Source organism: Symphalangus syndactylus, chromosome 9 (assembly GCF_028878055.3).
Source record: "Symphalangus syndactylus isolate Jambi chromosome 9, NHGRI_mSymSyn1-v2.1_pri, whole genome shotgun sequence".
NCBI classification, from domain to species: domain Eukaryota; kingdom Metazoa; phylum Chordata; class Mammalia; order Primates; family Hylobatidae; genus Symphalangus; species Symphalangus syndactylus.
The window spans coordinates 85,854,719-85,869,516 of NC_072431.2; the positions used below are offsets into that span (position 1 = coordinate 85,854,719).

The 14,798-nt window shown below is 51.7% G+C and overlaps 1 protein-coding gene across 11 annotated transcripts in view; it reads right to left on the reverse strand.

Moving 5' to 3' along the window:
- Window positions 1-778: 778 nt before the first annotated feature.
- Window positions 779-14,798, reverse strand: part of OGDH (oxoglutarate dehydrogenase) — a 104,416-nt gene continuing 90,396 nt past the window's right edge. For all 11 annotated transcript variants that reach the window (XM_055293247.2, XM_055293246.2, XM_063608937.1 and 8 more), the window contains 11 exons: window positions 13,395-13,497; window positions 12,964-13,092; window positions 12,461-12,611; window positions 12,048-12,175; window positions 11,763-11,941; window positions 11,279-11,350; window positions 9,295-9,423; window positions 7,961-8,033; window positions 2,484-2,647; window positions 2,136-2,290; window positions 779-1,993 (listed from right to left, as the gene is read on the reverse strand). In XM_055293247.2, the coding sequence (XP_055149222.1) occupies window positions 1,873-1,993; window positions 2,136-2,290; window positions 2,484-2,647; window positions 7,961-8,033; window positions 9,295-9,423; window positions 11,279-11,350; window positions 11,763-11,941; window positions 12,048-12,175; window positions 12,461-12,611; window positions 12,964-13,092; window positions 13,395-13,497 (1,404 nt within the window). In that variant the 3' untranslated portion in view covers window positions 779-1,872. The remainder of the gene's footprint in view (window positions 1,994-2,135; window positions 2,291-2,483; window positions 2,648-7,960; window positions 8,034-9,294; window positions 9,424-11,278; window positions 11,351-11,762; window positions 11,942-12,047; window positions 12,176-12,460; window positions 12,612-12,963; window positions 13,093-13,394; window positions 13,498-14,798) is intronic.

Below are 14,798 nucleotides of genomic sequence, written 5' to 3' on the forward strand. Positions count from 1 at the left end.
TCAGGAAGCCAATACCTGGCTTGTTATGGGATGAAGCTCTTGGCCAGAGGGGACCCAGGTGTGTGCTGATGAGAGGCCCCATCTCTAGGTTGGAATCGTTGCTTGGGCTCTGGGGAGCACTAATTAACAAATGTGTGAGCCGGGCGCGGTGGCTCACGCTTGTAATCCCAGCACTTTGGGAGGCCGAGGCGGGCGGATCACGAGGTCAGGAGATCGAGACCATGGTGAAACCCTGTCTCTACTAAATGTATAAAAAAAAAAATAAGCCGGGCGCGGTGGCGGGCGCCTGTAGTCCCAGCTACTCGGAGAGGCTGAGGCAGGAGAATGGCGTGAACCCGGGAGGCGGAGCTTGCAGTGAGCCGAGACTGTGCCACTGCACTCCAGCCTGGGCGACAGAGCAAGACTCCGTCTCAAAAAAAAAAAAAAAAAAAAAAAACAAAACAAAAAAAACACAAATGTGTGGTTAGGGTGAACCCGCAGGCACACTGGCTAAAACGGAGAGGCACAGAGTGCACAGTACTTTTTCAAGGTGGAGCCAGGGGAAGAACCCAGAGCAGGGAAAGCTCAGAAACAGGACTGCACCCAAACAGCCCGGCAGCCCAGGCCACCTCTGCCGCATTCACAAGGATGGCTTTGCCTGAGAGGGCCTGCAGGTGGTGGTCACCACTCCCCCTGTCCAATGAGGGGAGGGCTGCTTCCCAGGCGGGTTAGGAGGGGCCTAGCCCAGCCCCATCCCCTCAGGGGAGAAGGCAGAACAGACAGACACAGCAGACGCGCCCACGGATATAACTTAGTTTATGGGTCAAGCCGATGCAATGCGAAGTTGTTTCTGTTCCTTTTTTTTTTTTTTTTTTTTAACCAAAATAAATAAATCAGATCTGTCCCTGTGAAGGTCAGAGTGATAAATGAGGGGCAGCTGGCCCCTTGGCCATGGCCTGGCCCCTTACCCCCAGCCCCTCCTCTCCCTCTTCTGACCTGCTTTGGCACAGCAAAGAAAATGATGCATCAGAAAGTCTCCACTGGGTTAAAGGAGAAAGAAAGAGTGGTTAGGGTGGGGAGGGAGGCCAAGGGAGGAGGTGGGTGGAGGTGGAGGGTTAACAGGACCAAGACAGAGCAGCCAGTGCCCCGGCGGTGGCGACCTGAGCGGGGCTTCCTGGCTACACACAGACTCTGTGGGCTCCAGGTGCTGACTGGGCCCAGGCAGGGTGGGTGGGGCATGCTTGGGCCCTACACACAGCCTGGAACCCTCGAAGGAACAGCAGATAATGGACACTGCAGAGACCGAAGCTGCCCTTTCTGTGCCAGGTCAGGCCAAGGCTCTCTCCTGCCAGCTGCCCCGGGTCATCCTCAGTTCATGCCACAGCTGGGGCCCACCCTAGAAACCTCTGCCAGCCATGGCTAGATCCGACTCCAGGCTCCTCTACAGATTCTAAGGCTCAGGCTCAAGATGAAGCTATCCTAGTCTCAAATACAGGAGCCTGTGTGTTGCTGGGTGACAGGGGTTGCCAGCACACTAGGAAGCCACACAAGGCCCAGTCCCTACCCTAGTGGGTGAGACTGGTGGGGAGGGCTGTGGCCAGAGCTGACCCCTCCCCAAGGACATCCCTCGGGGGCTACCTTTCCTCCTGCTTCCCCGGGGCCTCCTGGAAAACTGCTCAGAAGTCAGCAGAGCCTGGGCAGCGTGTGGCCTGTGGGACAGCCAAGCACTGGAGGGGGACGACAGCCTAACTCCTACGAGAGCAGAGGGAGGGGTGGTGGCACAGCGAGGAGGGCGGCGGTGTGGGCAGTGCTGAGGCACTATTCTTTAGTCGAGAAGCAAGGGGCAGTCATGGGTGTGGAGAGAGCAGTGGCCCAAGCAACCCTAGGCAGCATCTACGAGAAGTTCTTGAAGACGTCCAGGTCGAAGGCCGTGTCCAGGAGGCGCTGCAGCTCCGTCAGGTGGGTCTTCTTGTTGCCGGTGGCTGGAGCAGCCGCTGGGTCCCGGCCGGCATACCTAAGAGACAGAGGGAGGGGGCAGTGAGGGCAGGGGCCACTGAGTTGGCCCAGCCCATCTCTCTGCTGCATGTGCCTGGCTAACTGCCTACTGGCCTGAGGGGAGGGTCCCACAGCCTTCCTGGCAGGGACTGAGGCCTTACCAGACGGGCTTGGCACGGCTGATGGTGGTCCGAAGTCTTGGCTTCACGTAGTCATAGTAGCCTTGGTTCTTGTGCTCCTCCTGGCACCAGGCCAGCTCAGCACTGGGGTACTTCTGCACCTCCTTCAGCAGGAGGTCAAAGGGGAATGGCGACAGCTAGGAGACAGCAGGGGTCAGATCAAAAAGAGGAAACTCAGAGGGCAGGCAAGATCCAGCAAAGGGAAACTGGTGTTCCGAGCAGGGAAGGTCAGGAACCTGAGGGCCACACCCCAGGCAAGGCTGTTCTGTGAAGGCAACAGAGCCCTGACCCCTGCTGGGGGGACACCCTGATGGCACCATCTGCCCTCACCTGCTCAATCCTTGTGATGGCCACCTGCCCCACCATGTCGCGTGCTTTGCGCTCCCGGGTGAGGTCATAATACACTTTGCCAGTGCAGAAGAGAAGCCTTTTGACATTCTCTGGGTTCTGAGCTGCAGGGCCATCTTCTGGGATCACCCGCTGGAAGTGTGTTCCTACAAGAGAGTTCCCATGGCTAGGCTGGTTCTCTCAGAGATGTGGCTGAGAGCTCTCCTGGGCCCCTCTCACTTCTGCTGTGTGTGAGCAGAGGGCTCCTGGAGCCAGGGCTGTGCCAGGGACTGCTGCCAGGACATGCAGCTTTCAAGGGTTAGAGATGCTTCCCCTTCACCAGCCTCTGATGCCCTGTATTTGCTCTGACCAGGTGCACTTTGAAAAGCACGTTATGTGTAACAAATACACAACAGACATGGCCAGCTCTGGGTATCAAGTAACACCAGGCTAGCCCTCAAAACAGCTTGGCTCAGACTTCGGGGACAAGAGTATATTAAAACATCCCGGCCAGGTGCGGTGGCTCATGCCTGCAATCCTAGCACTTTGAGAAGCCGAGGCGGGCGGATTGCCTCAGTTCAGGAGTTCGAGACCAGCCTGGGCAACATGGTGAAACCCCATCTCTACTAAAAAAATAGAAAAAATTAGCCAGGTGTGGTGGTATGCGCCTGTGGTCCCAGCTACTCAGGAGGCTGAGGTGGAAGAATCAGTTGGGCCTGGGAGACAGAGGTTGCAGTGAGCCAAGATCATGCACTATAGTCTGGGCAACAGAGCAAGACTCCATCTCCAAAAAAAAAATCCCAGCCGGGCGCGGTGGCTCACGCCTGTAAATCCCAGCATTTTGGGAGGCTGAGGCAGGTGGATCACCTGAGGTCAGGAGTTCGAGACCAGACTGACCAACATGGTGAAACCCTGTCTTTACTAGAAATACAAAATTAGCCAGGCATGGTGGCGCATGCCTGTAATCCCAGCTACTCGGGGGGCTGAGGCAGGAGAATTGCTTGAACCCAGGAGGCAGAGGTTGTGGTGAGCCAAGAATGCACCATTGCACTCCAGCCTGGGCAACAAGAGTGAAACTCCATCTAAAAAAAAAAAAAAATTATAAAAAAATTATATTAAAAAAATCCCATGTTTATTCCATTTCTACTGCTCAGGATTTTACAAATATAAAAACTTTCAACACAATAAGAGAAAATATTCAGATAGAGAACAGTGGGTTGGCCAGCACTTTGGGAGGCTGAGGCAGGAGGATCCCTTGAGCTCAGGAGTTCGAGACCAGCCTGGGCAACATGGTGATACTCCGTCTCTGCAAAAGTACAAAAATTAGCCAGGCACGGTGGTGCACACCTTGTGTTCCCAGCTACTTGGGAGGCTTTGGTGAGAGAATCACTCTAGCCTGGGAGGCAGAAGTTACAGTGAGCCATGATGACCACGCCTCTGCACTCCAACCTGGATGACAGGGTAAGAATCTATCTCAAAAAAATATAGAAAACTGGGTTGAATGGTACAAACATATAGTTAGATAGACGGAATTAAGTTCAACGTTTGATAAAGGAGTAAAGTTAACAAACATGTATCGTACTTGGGTGATGGACACCCTAATACCCTGACTTAAGCACTACGCATCATATACAGGTAACCAAAACCAGTTGTGTTTCTATACACTAACAATGAACAATAAGAAAAGGAAATTAGGCCAACAATTCCATTTATGATACAAAAAGAATAAAAGTCTGGGCACAGTGGCTCACACATGTAATCCCAGTACTCTGGGAGGCCGAAGTAGGAGGATCACTTGAGCCCAAGAATTGAGGCTGCAGTGAGCTATGATTGCATCAGCCTGGACGACAGAGTGAGACTCTGTCTCAAAAAAACACAAACAAAAAATAAAAAACAAAAAAATTAGCTCAAAGTGGGTCAAAGATCTAAACGTAAGAGCAAAAACTGTAAAACTCAGAAGAAAACATAAGGCAAAAGTTTCACAACACTGAATTTGGTAATGATTTCTTAGATATGACACCAAAGTCACAGGCAACTGAAGAAAAAATAGACAAATCTGACTTCATGAAAATTAAAAACTTTTGTACATCAAAAGATACTAACAACAGGCCAGGTGTGGTGGCTCACGCTTGTAATCCCAGCACTTTGGGAGGCTGTGGTGGGCAGATCACCTGAGGTCAGGAGTCCAAGACCAGCCTGGCCAACATGGTGGAACCCTGTCTATACTAAAAATACAAAAATTAGCTAGGCATAGTGGCGTGCACCTGTAATCCCAGCTACTTGGGAGGCTGAGGCAGGAGAATCGCTTGAACCCAGGAGGCAGAGGTTGCAGTGAGTTGAGATTGCACCAATGCATTCCAGCCTGGGTAACAGAGTAAGACTCTATCTCGGAAAAAAAAAACAAAAAAACAAAACAAAAACCAAAACCAAAACCAGATACTAACAGCAGAATAAAAGAACAACCCATAGAACGGGAGAAAATATTTGCAAATTATATTTCTGATAAGGAATTAACATCTAGAACATACAGAGAACTCTTAAGAATCAAAAACAAGCAACCAGATTCAAAAATGGGCAAATAATTTGAATAGGCTGGGTGCCGTGGCTCACGCCTGTAATCTCAATACTTTGAGGCCAAAGTAGGAGGATTCCTTGAGCCCAGGAGTTCAAGACTAGCCTGGGCAACATAGTGAGATCCTGTCTCTTAAAAAAAATTAAATTAAAAAAAAAAAAAGGATTTCAATAGACAGTTCTCCAAGGAAGATATACAAGTGGCCAATAAGCATATGAAAAGATGCTCAACATCACTTAATCATTACAGAAATATACATCAAAGCCACAATGAAATATCATCTCACACCCATTAAGATGGCTACTATGAAAAAAACCAGAAAATAGTAGGTGCTGATGAGGATGTAGAGATGGTGGGATCCTCATATACTGTTGGTGGGATGTAAAATGCAGCCACTGTGGAAAGTTTGGCAGTTCCTCAAAAAACTAAAAATAGAATTACCATATGGTCCAGCAATTCCACTTCTGAGTACATATTCAAAAGAATTGAAAGCAGGGACTCAAAGAAGTATTTGTACACCAATGTTCATAGCAGCTCCTCTAATCACAATAGCTGAAACATGGAAGCAACCCAAGTGTCCATCGACAGATGAATGGATGAGCAAAATGTGGCGTACACATATAATGGAGTATTATTCAGTCTTTTTTTTTTTTTTTTTTTTTTTTTTGAGACAGGCTGGAGTGCAATGGCACGATCTCGGCTCACCACAACCTCTGCCTCCCGTGTTCAAGTGATTCTCCTGCCTCAGCCTCCCGAGTAGCTGGGATTACAGGTATGCACCATCACTCCCTGCTAGTTTATTTATTAATTTTTTTGAGACGGAGTCTCTCTCTGTCACCCAGGCTGGAATGCAGTGGCGCAATCTTGGCTCACTGCAACCTCTGCCTTCCAGGTTCAAGCAATTCTCCTGCCTCAGCATCCTGAGTAGCTGGGATTACCGGTGCGCGCCACCATGCCCAGCTAATTTTTGTATTTTCCGTAGAGATGGGGTTTCATCATATTGGTCAGGCTGGTCTCAAACTCGTCACCTGCCTCAGCCTCCCAAAGTGCTGAGATTACAGGTGTGAGCCACTGGGACCGGCCTATTCAGTCTTTTTTTTGTTTTGTTTTGAGATAGAGTCCTACTCTGTTGCCCAGGCTGGAGTGCAGTGGTGCAATCTTGGCTCACTGCAACCTCCGCTTCCCGGGTTCAAGCAATTCTCCTGCCTTAGCCTCCAGAGTAGTGGGGCATGCACCAACACACCCTGCTAATTTTTGTATTTTTAATAGAGACGGGGTTTCACCCTGCTGGCCAGGCTGGTCTCAAAACTTGTGACCTCAAGTGATCCACCTGCCTTGAACTCCCAAAGTGCTGGGATTATAGGGATGAGCCACCATGCCTGGCTATTCAGTCTTAAAAAAAAAGAAATTCTGACACATGCTACACAACATGGATGGACCTCGCAGACATTATGCTAAATGAAACAAGCCAGTCGCAAGGGACAAAGACTGTATGATTTCACTTATGAGTTCCATAGAGTAGTCAGTCAAATTTATAGAGGCAGTAACACATTGAACTGGATACTTAAAAATGGTCAAAATGGTAAATTTTATGTTGTGTATTTTACCATAATAAAAAAAGATTGGGGGCTGGGCACGGTGGCTCATGCCTGTAATCCTAAGCACTTTGGGAGGCCAAGATGGGTGGATCATGAGGTCAGGAGATTGAGACCATCTTGGCTAACATGGTGAAACCCCGTCTCTACTAAAAATACAAAAACAAAATTAGCTGGGCGTGGTGGCGGGCGCCTGTAGTCCCAGCTACTTGGGAGGCTGAGACGGGAGAATGGCGTGAACCCGGGAGGCAGAGCTTGCAGTGAGTCGAGATTGTGCCACCACACTCCAGCCTGAGCAACAGAGCGAGACTCTGTCTCAAAAATAAATAAATAAATAAATAAAAATAAAAAATAAAAAAAGATTGGAAAAAAAACCCCCAAAAAACAAGGGGCTCGCCTTGATTGAAGACTAAAGGGGGTTTGGTGACTGGTGGGATGCAGGCTTCCTGGCCTGGTGGCCCCTGGTGGGTGGTAAAAGCTGTGTTAGCATCCTGCACTCCACTGTCCCTATAGAAATCTCAATGTTATGGGTCTCCCTTCACACAAGTGCAGCTGGCATGTGACTTGGCAGGAACTGCCGTCCAGTGTTTTTTTCTCTGTCCTGAAGGGCTTGCTTTGGGGCTGGGCCTCCGAGCCAGTGGTGAGCTGCCACTCACCTGCTGAAGGAGGCCGCAGGCAGCGGCACTAACCCTCAATCTTGGACATACTTAATTGCCTCTAGTGGAGTCCTTGGGGGCATTTGCAGGTGAGAGGCAACAGCTCCTGGGCTGCATGTTAAGACATGTCATTTGACCAACTTGAATGTAAGCTGTGACCTTCCTCATCTGGTATCATGGGTCTTTTTTTTTTTTTTTTGGTGCCAGAGTTTTGCTCTTATTGCCCATGCTGGAGTGCAATGGCATGATCGCAGCTTACCGCAACCTCCACCTCCTGGGTTCAAGCAATTCTCCTGCCTCAGCCTCCTGAGTAGCTGGGATTACAGACATGTGGCACTACGCCCAGCTAATTTTGTATTTTTAGTGGAGATGGGGGTTTCTCCATGTTGGTCAGGCTAGTCTCGAACTCTCGACCTCAGGTGATCTGCCCTCGAACTCCTGACCTCAGATGATCTGCCCGCCTCGGCCTCCCAAAGTGCTGGGATTACAGGCGTGAGCCACTGCGCCCAGCCATGTATCACGGGTCTTTACAACCAAAAATCTGGCAAGAGCCAGTGAGAATCACAAATGTCAGCCCCACCAGCTGTAAAAGAGCAGCAGCAAAGAAGCCCCAAACATAGCTTCCCCCAAGGAAATGCCCATCTCCCTCACACCCACCTGGAAGCATCTCATCAAAGCTGGATCTGGCCTCGGGGTGGCGCAACAGGGATTTGGGGGTGAAGATAATTAACTGAAATACAGAACAATAGGCTCGTGAAGGATCAGATTCTGAAGATTCCAGAAGGAAGGTCAAAAGCAAGGCTACCCAAGCCTTGACCTTCAGGCCATGAAACACACCTGCCCTCCCACTCAACAGGAGCCTCAGGTCAGAAGAGGCAGAGAAGGAGGGAAAAGGAAAGATGACCAATTTCCCTGCTGTTCACCTCCCCTAGCTGGGTATCCACTCCTGGCAGGGCCCATCCCAGCCTGCTCGGACTCCCAATACTCCCCTCCCTGCTTCTCTGTACCTAGGAAAGAGCTCTGACCCTCTCCTTGGCAGTCGCAGAGCAAATGCACCCAAAGCCCACGTAAGGCTGTGACATGGCCCAGCACCAAGAAGCACCAGGGCTGTCCTGCCCTGTGGGCCCTTGGACTGCTGGGGACACTCTGAGCTGCAAGCCTCCGCTCCATACTCCCACCCCTGCGGCATCCCAGGGCAGCAAGGCACTCCCTCGCTGTCCCCAACACTCCTTCCTTTTTTTTTTGAGACAGAGTCTCGTTCTGTCGCCCAGGCTGGAGTGCAGTGGTGCAATCTCGGCTCACTGCCAGCTCCGCCTCCCGGGTTCACGCCATTCTCCTGCCTCAGCCTCCTGAGTAGCTGGGACTGCAAGTGCCCGCCGTCATGCCCAGCTAATTCTTTTTGTATTTTTTTTAGTAGAGACGGGGTTTCACTCTGTTAGCCAGGATGGTCTCGATCTCCTGACCTCATGATCCACCTGCCTCGGCCTCACAAAGTGCTGGGATTACAGGCGTGAGCTACCGCGCCCGACCACCTTCCTTCTTATGAATCACTTCTCCAATGTATCCCTCCACTCAACTTCTACTCACCCTTCAACACCCAGCTCAGGAGCTGCTCCCTGGGGACCCTGCACTCCCTTGGCCTCTGCCAGGGCTCGCCTCTCTTCTAAAGCTCAGCACACCCCCTATGACCACCTGTTCAAACATCCGTCCTCCCCACCGGGCTGGGGCCTGCAGCCTATGTGATTGCTCTGCATGTGGTGCTCAGCAGTATGCAGGGGCCCAGTTGGGGAAGAGGACACATGGAACAGGCAGTCCCCTCACAGCAGCAGTGAGGAGGAGGGGCCAGGCTCCCCGACACCATGTCCTGCCCACACTGCCCCTGCAGGTGCCCACCTAGCTAACCCCAAGCAAGAGGCTCTCTGAGGAGCCCTTCCCTGCACCAACAGGGCAGGGCCAGGCCTCGTTTGAGCAAGGGAGGCCCTGCCACTGACCGGCTTCCGGAAGGGCAGCAGGATCTGGCGTCGTAGCACGTGGAAGAAGTTGCCAGGGGTGGAGCAGTTGACAACAACCCAATTGCAGTCATACAGCTGATTGATGTTGAAGTTGGCTTCTTTAAGGTCCTGCAGCAAGGAAGGAAATGGCCAGAGGCCAGGACGCAGCACTGAGTCTTCTGGGGCATCTGGGGGCCCTCAGGTGACTAGTTTGGATATTTGTCCCTGCCCAAATCTCATGTTGAATTGTAATCTCCCACTGCTGGATGTGGGGCCTGGTGGGAGGTGTTAGGATTACAGCTTGGGCCATCCCCTTGGTGATGAGTGAACTCTGAGTTCACAATGAGATCTGGTTGTCGAAAGTGTGTGGCACCCCTCTCCCACTCTCTTGCTCCTGCTCTGGCCATGTGACATGCTTGCTCTCCCACTTCATCTTCTGTCATGATTGTAAGCTTCCCAAGGCCTCCCCAGAAGCTGAGCAGATGCCAGCATCATGCTTCCTGTACAACCTACAGCCAATTAAACTTTTCTTTATAAATTACCCAGTCTCAGGTTTTTCTTTATAGCAACATAAGAATGGCCTAACACACTGACTTCACCAGGAGACATAAGCTGACACTAACAAGTGAGTCCAGTAAGCTCCTTCGGCCAGCCTCATACCCTGGAGAAGAGCCTCAGTCCCACTCAATCCATACTATTTCTCTGAAAGCTATTGCCCAGCATGAAACAGATACCACTTTAAGAGACACAAGTTCTACCTAAAACCAATTTTCCTTAGACACTGACTCCTAATGATTTTCTTTTGAGTTCTTTTTTTTTTTTTTTTTGAGACAGAGTCTCCCTCTGTCACCTAGGCTGGAGTGCAGTGGCACAATCTTGGCTCACTGCAACCTCCACCTCCCGGGTTCAAGCGATTCTCTGCCTCAGCCTCCTGAGTAGTTGGGACTACAGGTGCCTGCCACACGCCTGAATAATTTTTGTATTTTTAGTAGAGACAGGGTTTCACTATATTATAGGCCAGGCTGGTCTTGAATTCTTGGCCTCGTGATCCACCTGCCTCGGCCTCCCAAAGTGCTGGGCTTACAGGCGTGAGCCACTGTGCCTGGCCAGTTCTTCTTTTTTTGTGAGACGGAGCTGCCCAGGCTGGAGTGCAGTGGCACGATCTTGGCTCACTGCAACCTCTGCTTCCTGGGTTCAAGCAATTCTCCTGCCTCAGCCTCAGAGTAGCTGGGATTACAGGTGGGCGCCACTATGCCCAGCTAATTTTTGTATTTTTAGTAAAGACAGGGTTTCACTATATTGGCCAGGCTGGTCTCAAACTCCTGACCTCATGATCCGCCTGCCTGGGCCTCCCAAAGTGCTGGGATTTCAGGCGTGAGCCACCATGCCCAGAACAGTTCTTTTTTTTTTTAAGACAGGGTATTGCTCTGTCACCCAGGCTGGAGTGCAGTGGCACGATCTTGGCTCATTGCAGCCTTGACCTCCCAAGCTCAAGCAATCCTCCCACCTCAGCCTCCCAAGTAGCTGGGACTGCAGGCGTGCACCATCACGCCCAGCTAATTTTTAAAATTTCTGTAGAGACAGGGTCTCACCATGTTGCCCAGCCTGGTTCTTTGAGTTCTTAAAGTTTCACTGGAATCACCCCAAAGTTCTCTCCTCTGAAGTGTGTACCTGAATCAGGGTCTGGAAGCATCCCACAGGAGCCCTTGCTGAGGAGCTCACATGGCGTTTCTGTGCTTGCAGCAACAGCAGGAAGCCAATGGAGGCAGTCCCTGCACCTTCCTCTGTGCTCGGAGGAAGTCTCTCATCCCAGGGCGCCCAGAGGCATGGGGCCACACCTGTTCACTCACGTGAGCTCCCCAGGATGGACAAAGGGACAGAGGCACGATCTGCCACTTCAGGATGACCAGATAGATTGTTCTTCCCCAGGTTTCCCACCAGACACCCCGAGAATGGCTGGGCTGACAGGGCCTGTATTACTCACTGGCAGGACGTCTGGGTCATCGTTGCACATCTGCAGGAACCGCTCTGGGCGGGCGGAAGAATGTTCTGGACCCTGGAACCAGACATGTAAGTTACAGTTTAGGAGCTCTTGCGTACTGACATTTGCCGCATCTGCTGTTCCTCCTTCTTAACCAACTAGCTCATTTCTGGTTATCTTTTTTCTTGATGGCAGGGTTCAGTTCCTTCCCCCTCCCACCAGCAAAGCACTCGGCTCATCATTTCCACACTTGGACGCCTGTGCATCTAGGGAGTCTGCACCAGGAGGGACGGGGCATGCTAGCCACATCCAGATGGGCTACTCTGGCTTTCTGAAGTGACATCCCATCTGAGATGGACAGGAAGCACCAGCAGAGCCCTTGGGAGGCTGGTGTGAGCTGCTGGCTCTCATGCCAGTCTTTGGGGTCAGGGTCCTACACAGGCCCTTCCCAAGTCCTGGGTCTGGCAGGGAAGGGCCAGAGGCTCACCATGCCCTCCATGCCATGGGGCAGCAGCAACACGATGCCATTCTGCCGCACCCACTTGGCTTGTCCCGGGCAGATGAACTGGTCGATGATGCACTGGGCCGTGTTATGGAAGTCACCAAATTGGGCTTCCCAGAGGACCAGGGCATTAGGACTGGCCATGGCGAAGCCCAGCTCAAAGCCTACAAGGGACAAAGGAAGGAGAAAACCATGTCCAGGACACCAGCCAGTAGGCCCAGCGGGGGTGGGTGGGTGAGAGGCCCTGGTGGTGTAGCTCCAGGCACTCACCCAGCACGCCGTACTCAGACAGTGAGCTGTTGCACACAGTATAGGGGGCCTGATTGGGCCAGAGATGGTTCATGGGGATGCAGGTTCTCTTGTCCACGTTCTGGTCGTGGAGCACATGGTGGCGGTGGCTGAGACAGGACAACAGAGGTAATAATTAGGAGCTCTGACTTGACAAGCAAATATGCTGGGGACCCGCACGAAGCACCAGCAGATGCCATGCTCTGTGACCTGGACTTCTGGCCAGGCAGCTGCAGGGTCAGCCCCACCCAGGTCTTAACAGAAGCACCCACAGCAAATGAGGGACAGAGGTTTTCAGCCTGACAGCAATGGGACTCAGTAACTGTCTTCTGGAAAAGAAACACCTTTCCATCTTCTACTCTTTGGAGGGCAAATGAAACTGCCCAGAACGTTACCTGAATGTGCCCCGCTCCACGTCCTGGCCGCTCAGCCGGATGTGGATGCCCTCCTTCAGGAGTGAGCCAAACGCCATGTACTCCGCCAGAGCCCAGTCCACAGTCCGGTTCTTCACCATTTCCCCACGAGTCTTCAAGATCCGGCTCAGCCCTGCAGAGACACAGCTCTCACCAGCTGCTGCAGGCCCTGCCTGCACATGCCTGCCTTGCTTCTCAGCGTGCCCATGGCAAGAGCGGAGCCTTCTTTACTCGTAGTTTCTGGGTTCCTGACTTGCTGGAAAAGCTGTGACCTCAGTCTCTCCTTTACCACTGAGGAAGTGTAGGATTGTGCTAAGGGCAGGGAGTGGGAGAGGTGGCTCCATCCAACCACCCCAGAGGCCTTGAGCAGGGCAGGAAGGGAGTCTCTGTAGGACACATGATGGTGGCCAAGGACACAGTCCTAGACAGTCGTCGCCCCTGGCCTGGGCCCCAACATTTCCACAGGTCAGCACAGAGCGTGTTACCTCCATGAATAGTAAAGTTTTCCACAGGCACAGAACTAGCCACATTCCCGATGTGTGTCAGAATATCCTCCGTCAGACCCGTGGAGGGGCAGGACATGCTCCTGGGCTGCCCGTCCAGGGTGAAGAAGCCTAGGAGAGGAAGAACAACTGAGGCATGACATCTGCTCTACTTTTCCAGGGACCACACCATGGCAGACACGTGATTTTGGAGAGAAGCAGGGTGAGAGACAATGAAGCTCACACTGTGTTCCCCAGAAAACATTAGTGCAGGGGTCTGGGTCCAGGGTCTGCAGGGGGCTTTGCTGAAATGGTGCACACAACTGTGCATTGTGGGTACAAAGGGGAAAGCATGAATTTTTTTCTGGGAAGAGGATGCCTCGTTACATCAGATCCTTAAAGGAGCTTATTTGTGGCACTGTTTCTTCACTCACCAGGCCAGGGAGAGTCCAGCCAGTGCTTAATGTGCAAGATCTTCTCATCTTTAGATCTGGCAAAAGCTTCCTCACAGATCTTATCATACTTGGAAATTTCCTCCTGGAGGGTTGGGCACAACACAGCCTGACTGGCAGAGGGCATGACTACTGCACACGCCCACCCATACCCCCACACTTTCTGACGGCCACCACGCAAGCCCAACCATACCCCTGGCACAACTTCCATGCATGCCCACCCATATTCCCACACTTCGGGGATGCGAAATATCTCAGCCTCTGGGCCTGCTCCTTCTCAACAGGCATAACACCTTTCTAAGATTTTATTCTTTTCACTCCCAAAAGTTTCTTCCTCACATTTGCTGGGTAGAGATTCTGCTCAGAGTTTGAACCCCTAACCCTTCACCACTTTTTTTTTTTTGTTGTTGAGACGGAGTCTTGCTCTGTCACCAGGCTGGGGTGCAATGGTGCGATCTTACCTCCCTGCAACTTCCGCCTCCCAGGTTCAAGCGATTCTCCTGCCTCAGCCACCTGAGTAGCTGGGACTACAAGCGTGTGCCACCACGCCCAGCTAATTTTTGTATTTTTAGTAAAGATGGGGTTTCACCATGTTGGCCAGGATGGTCTCGATCTCTTGACCTTGTGATCCACCTGCCTCAGTCTCCCAAAGTGCTGCAATTACAGGCGTGAGCCACCACGCCCAGCCCACCACATTTTTTCTTAAGAACTGGTCCAGGCCAGGCGCAGTGGCTCATGCCTATAATCCCAGGACTTTGGGAGGCCAAGACAGGCGGATCACTTGAGGTCAGGAGTTCGAGACCAGCCTGGCCAACATGGGGAAACCCGGTTTCTACTAAAAACACAAAAATTAGCTAGGCGTGGTGGCTCGCACCTGTAATCCCAGGTACTTGGGGCGCTGAGACATGAAAACTGCTTGAACTAAGGAGGTGGAGGTTGCAGTGAGCTGAGATCATGACACTGCACTCCAGCCTGGGTGACAGAGCTAGACTCCGTCTCAAAAAAAAAAAAAAAGAACTAGTTCAGTTCTCATGGTTCCCAGCACAGTCCCAAGGTCTGGGCCACAAAGCTCTGTCTCCAGCATAGAGGCTACAGGCTATCGGGTTGTTCTGATCTGGGATCTGTCCTGTTCCCATGCTCAGATATAGCTCCTCACACCCACCCTCTCCCTCTCTAAGGCAGCTGCTTGGCCTTCCCACTCACAACCAACCAGCACTTACTATTCAGATTACAACAGGCCCCTTACCAAGCTGGATCCACCACCTACCTCTCAACCATGCACAATTTGTGAAATCTGAGAAAACCTACTAGGCCGCTACTACCTCAACCTGAAAATATCCCCTTCTCTTCCCCAAAACACTGTTTAAGGCCCACTTCCTTTACAAA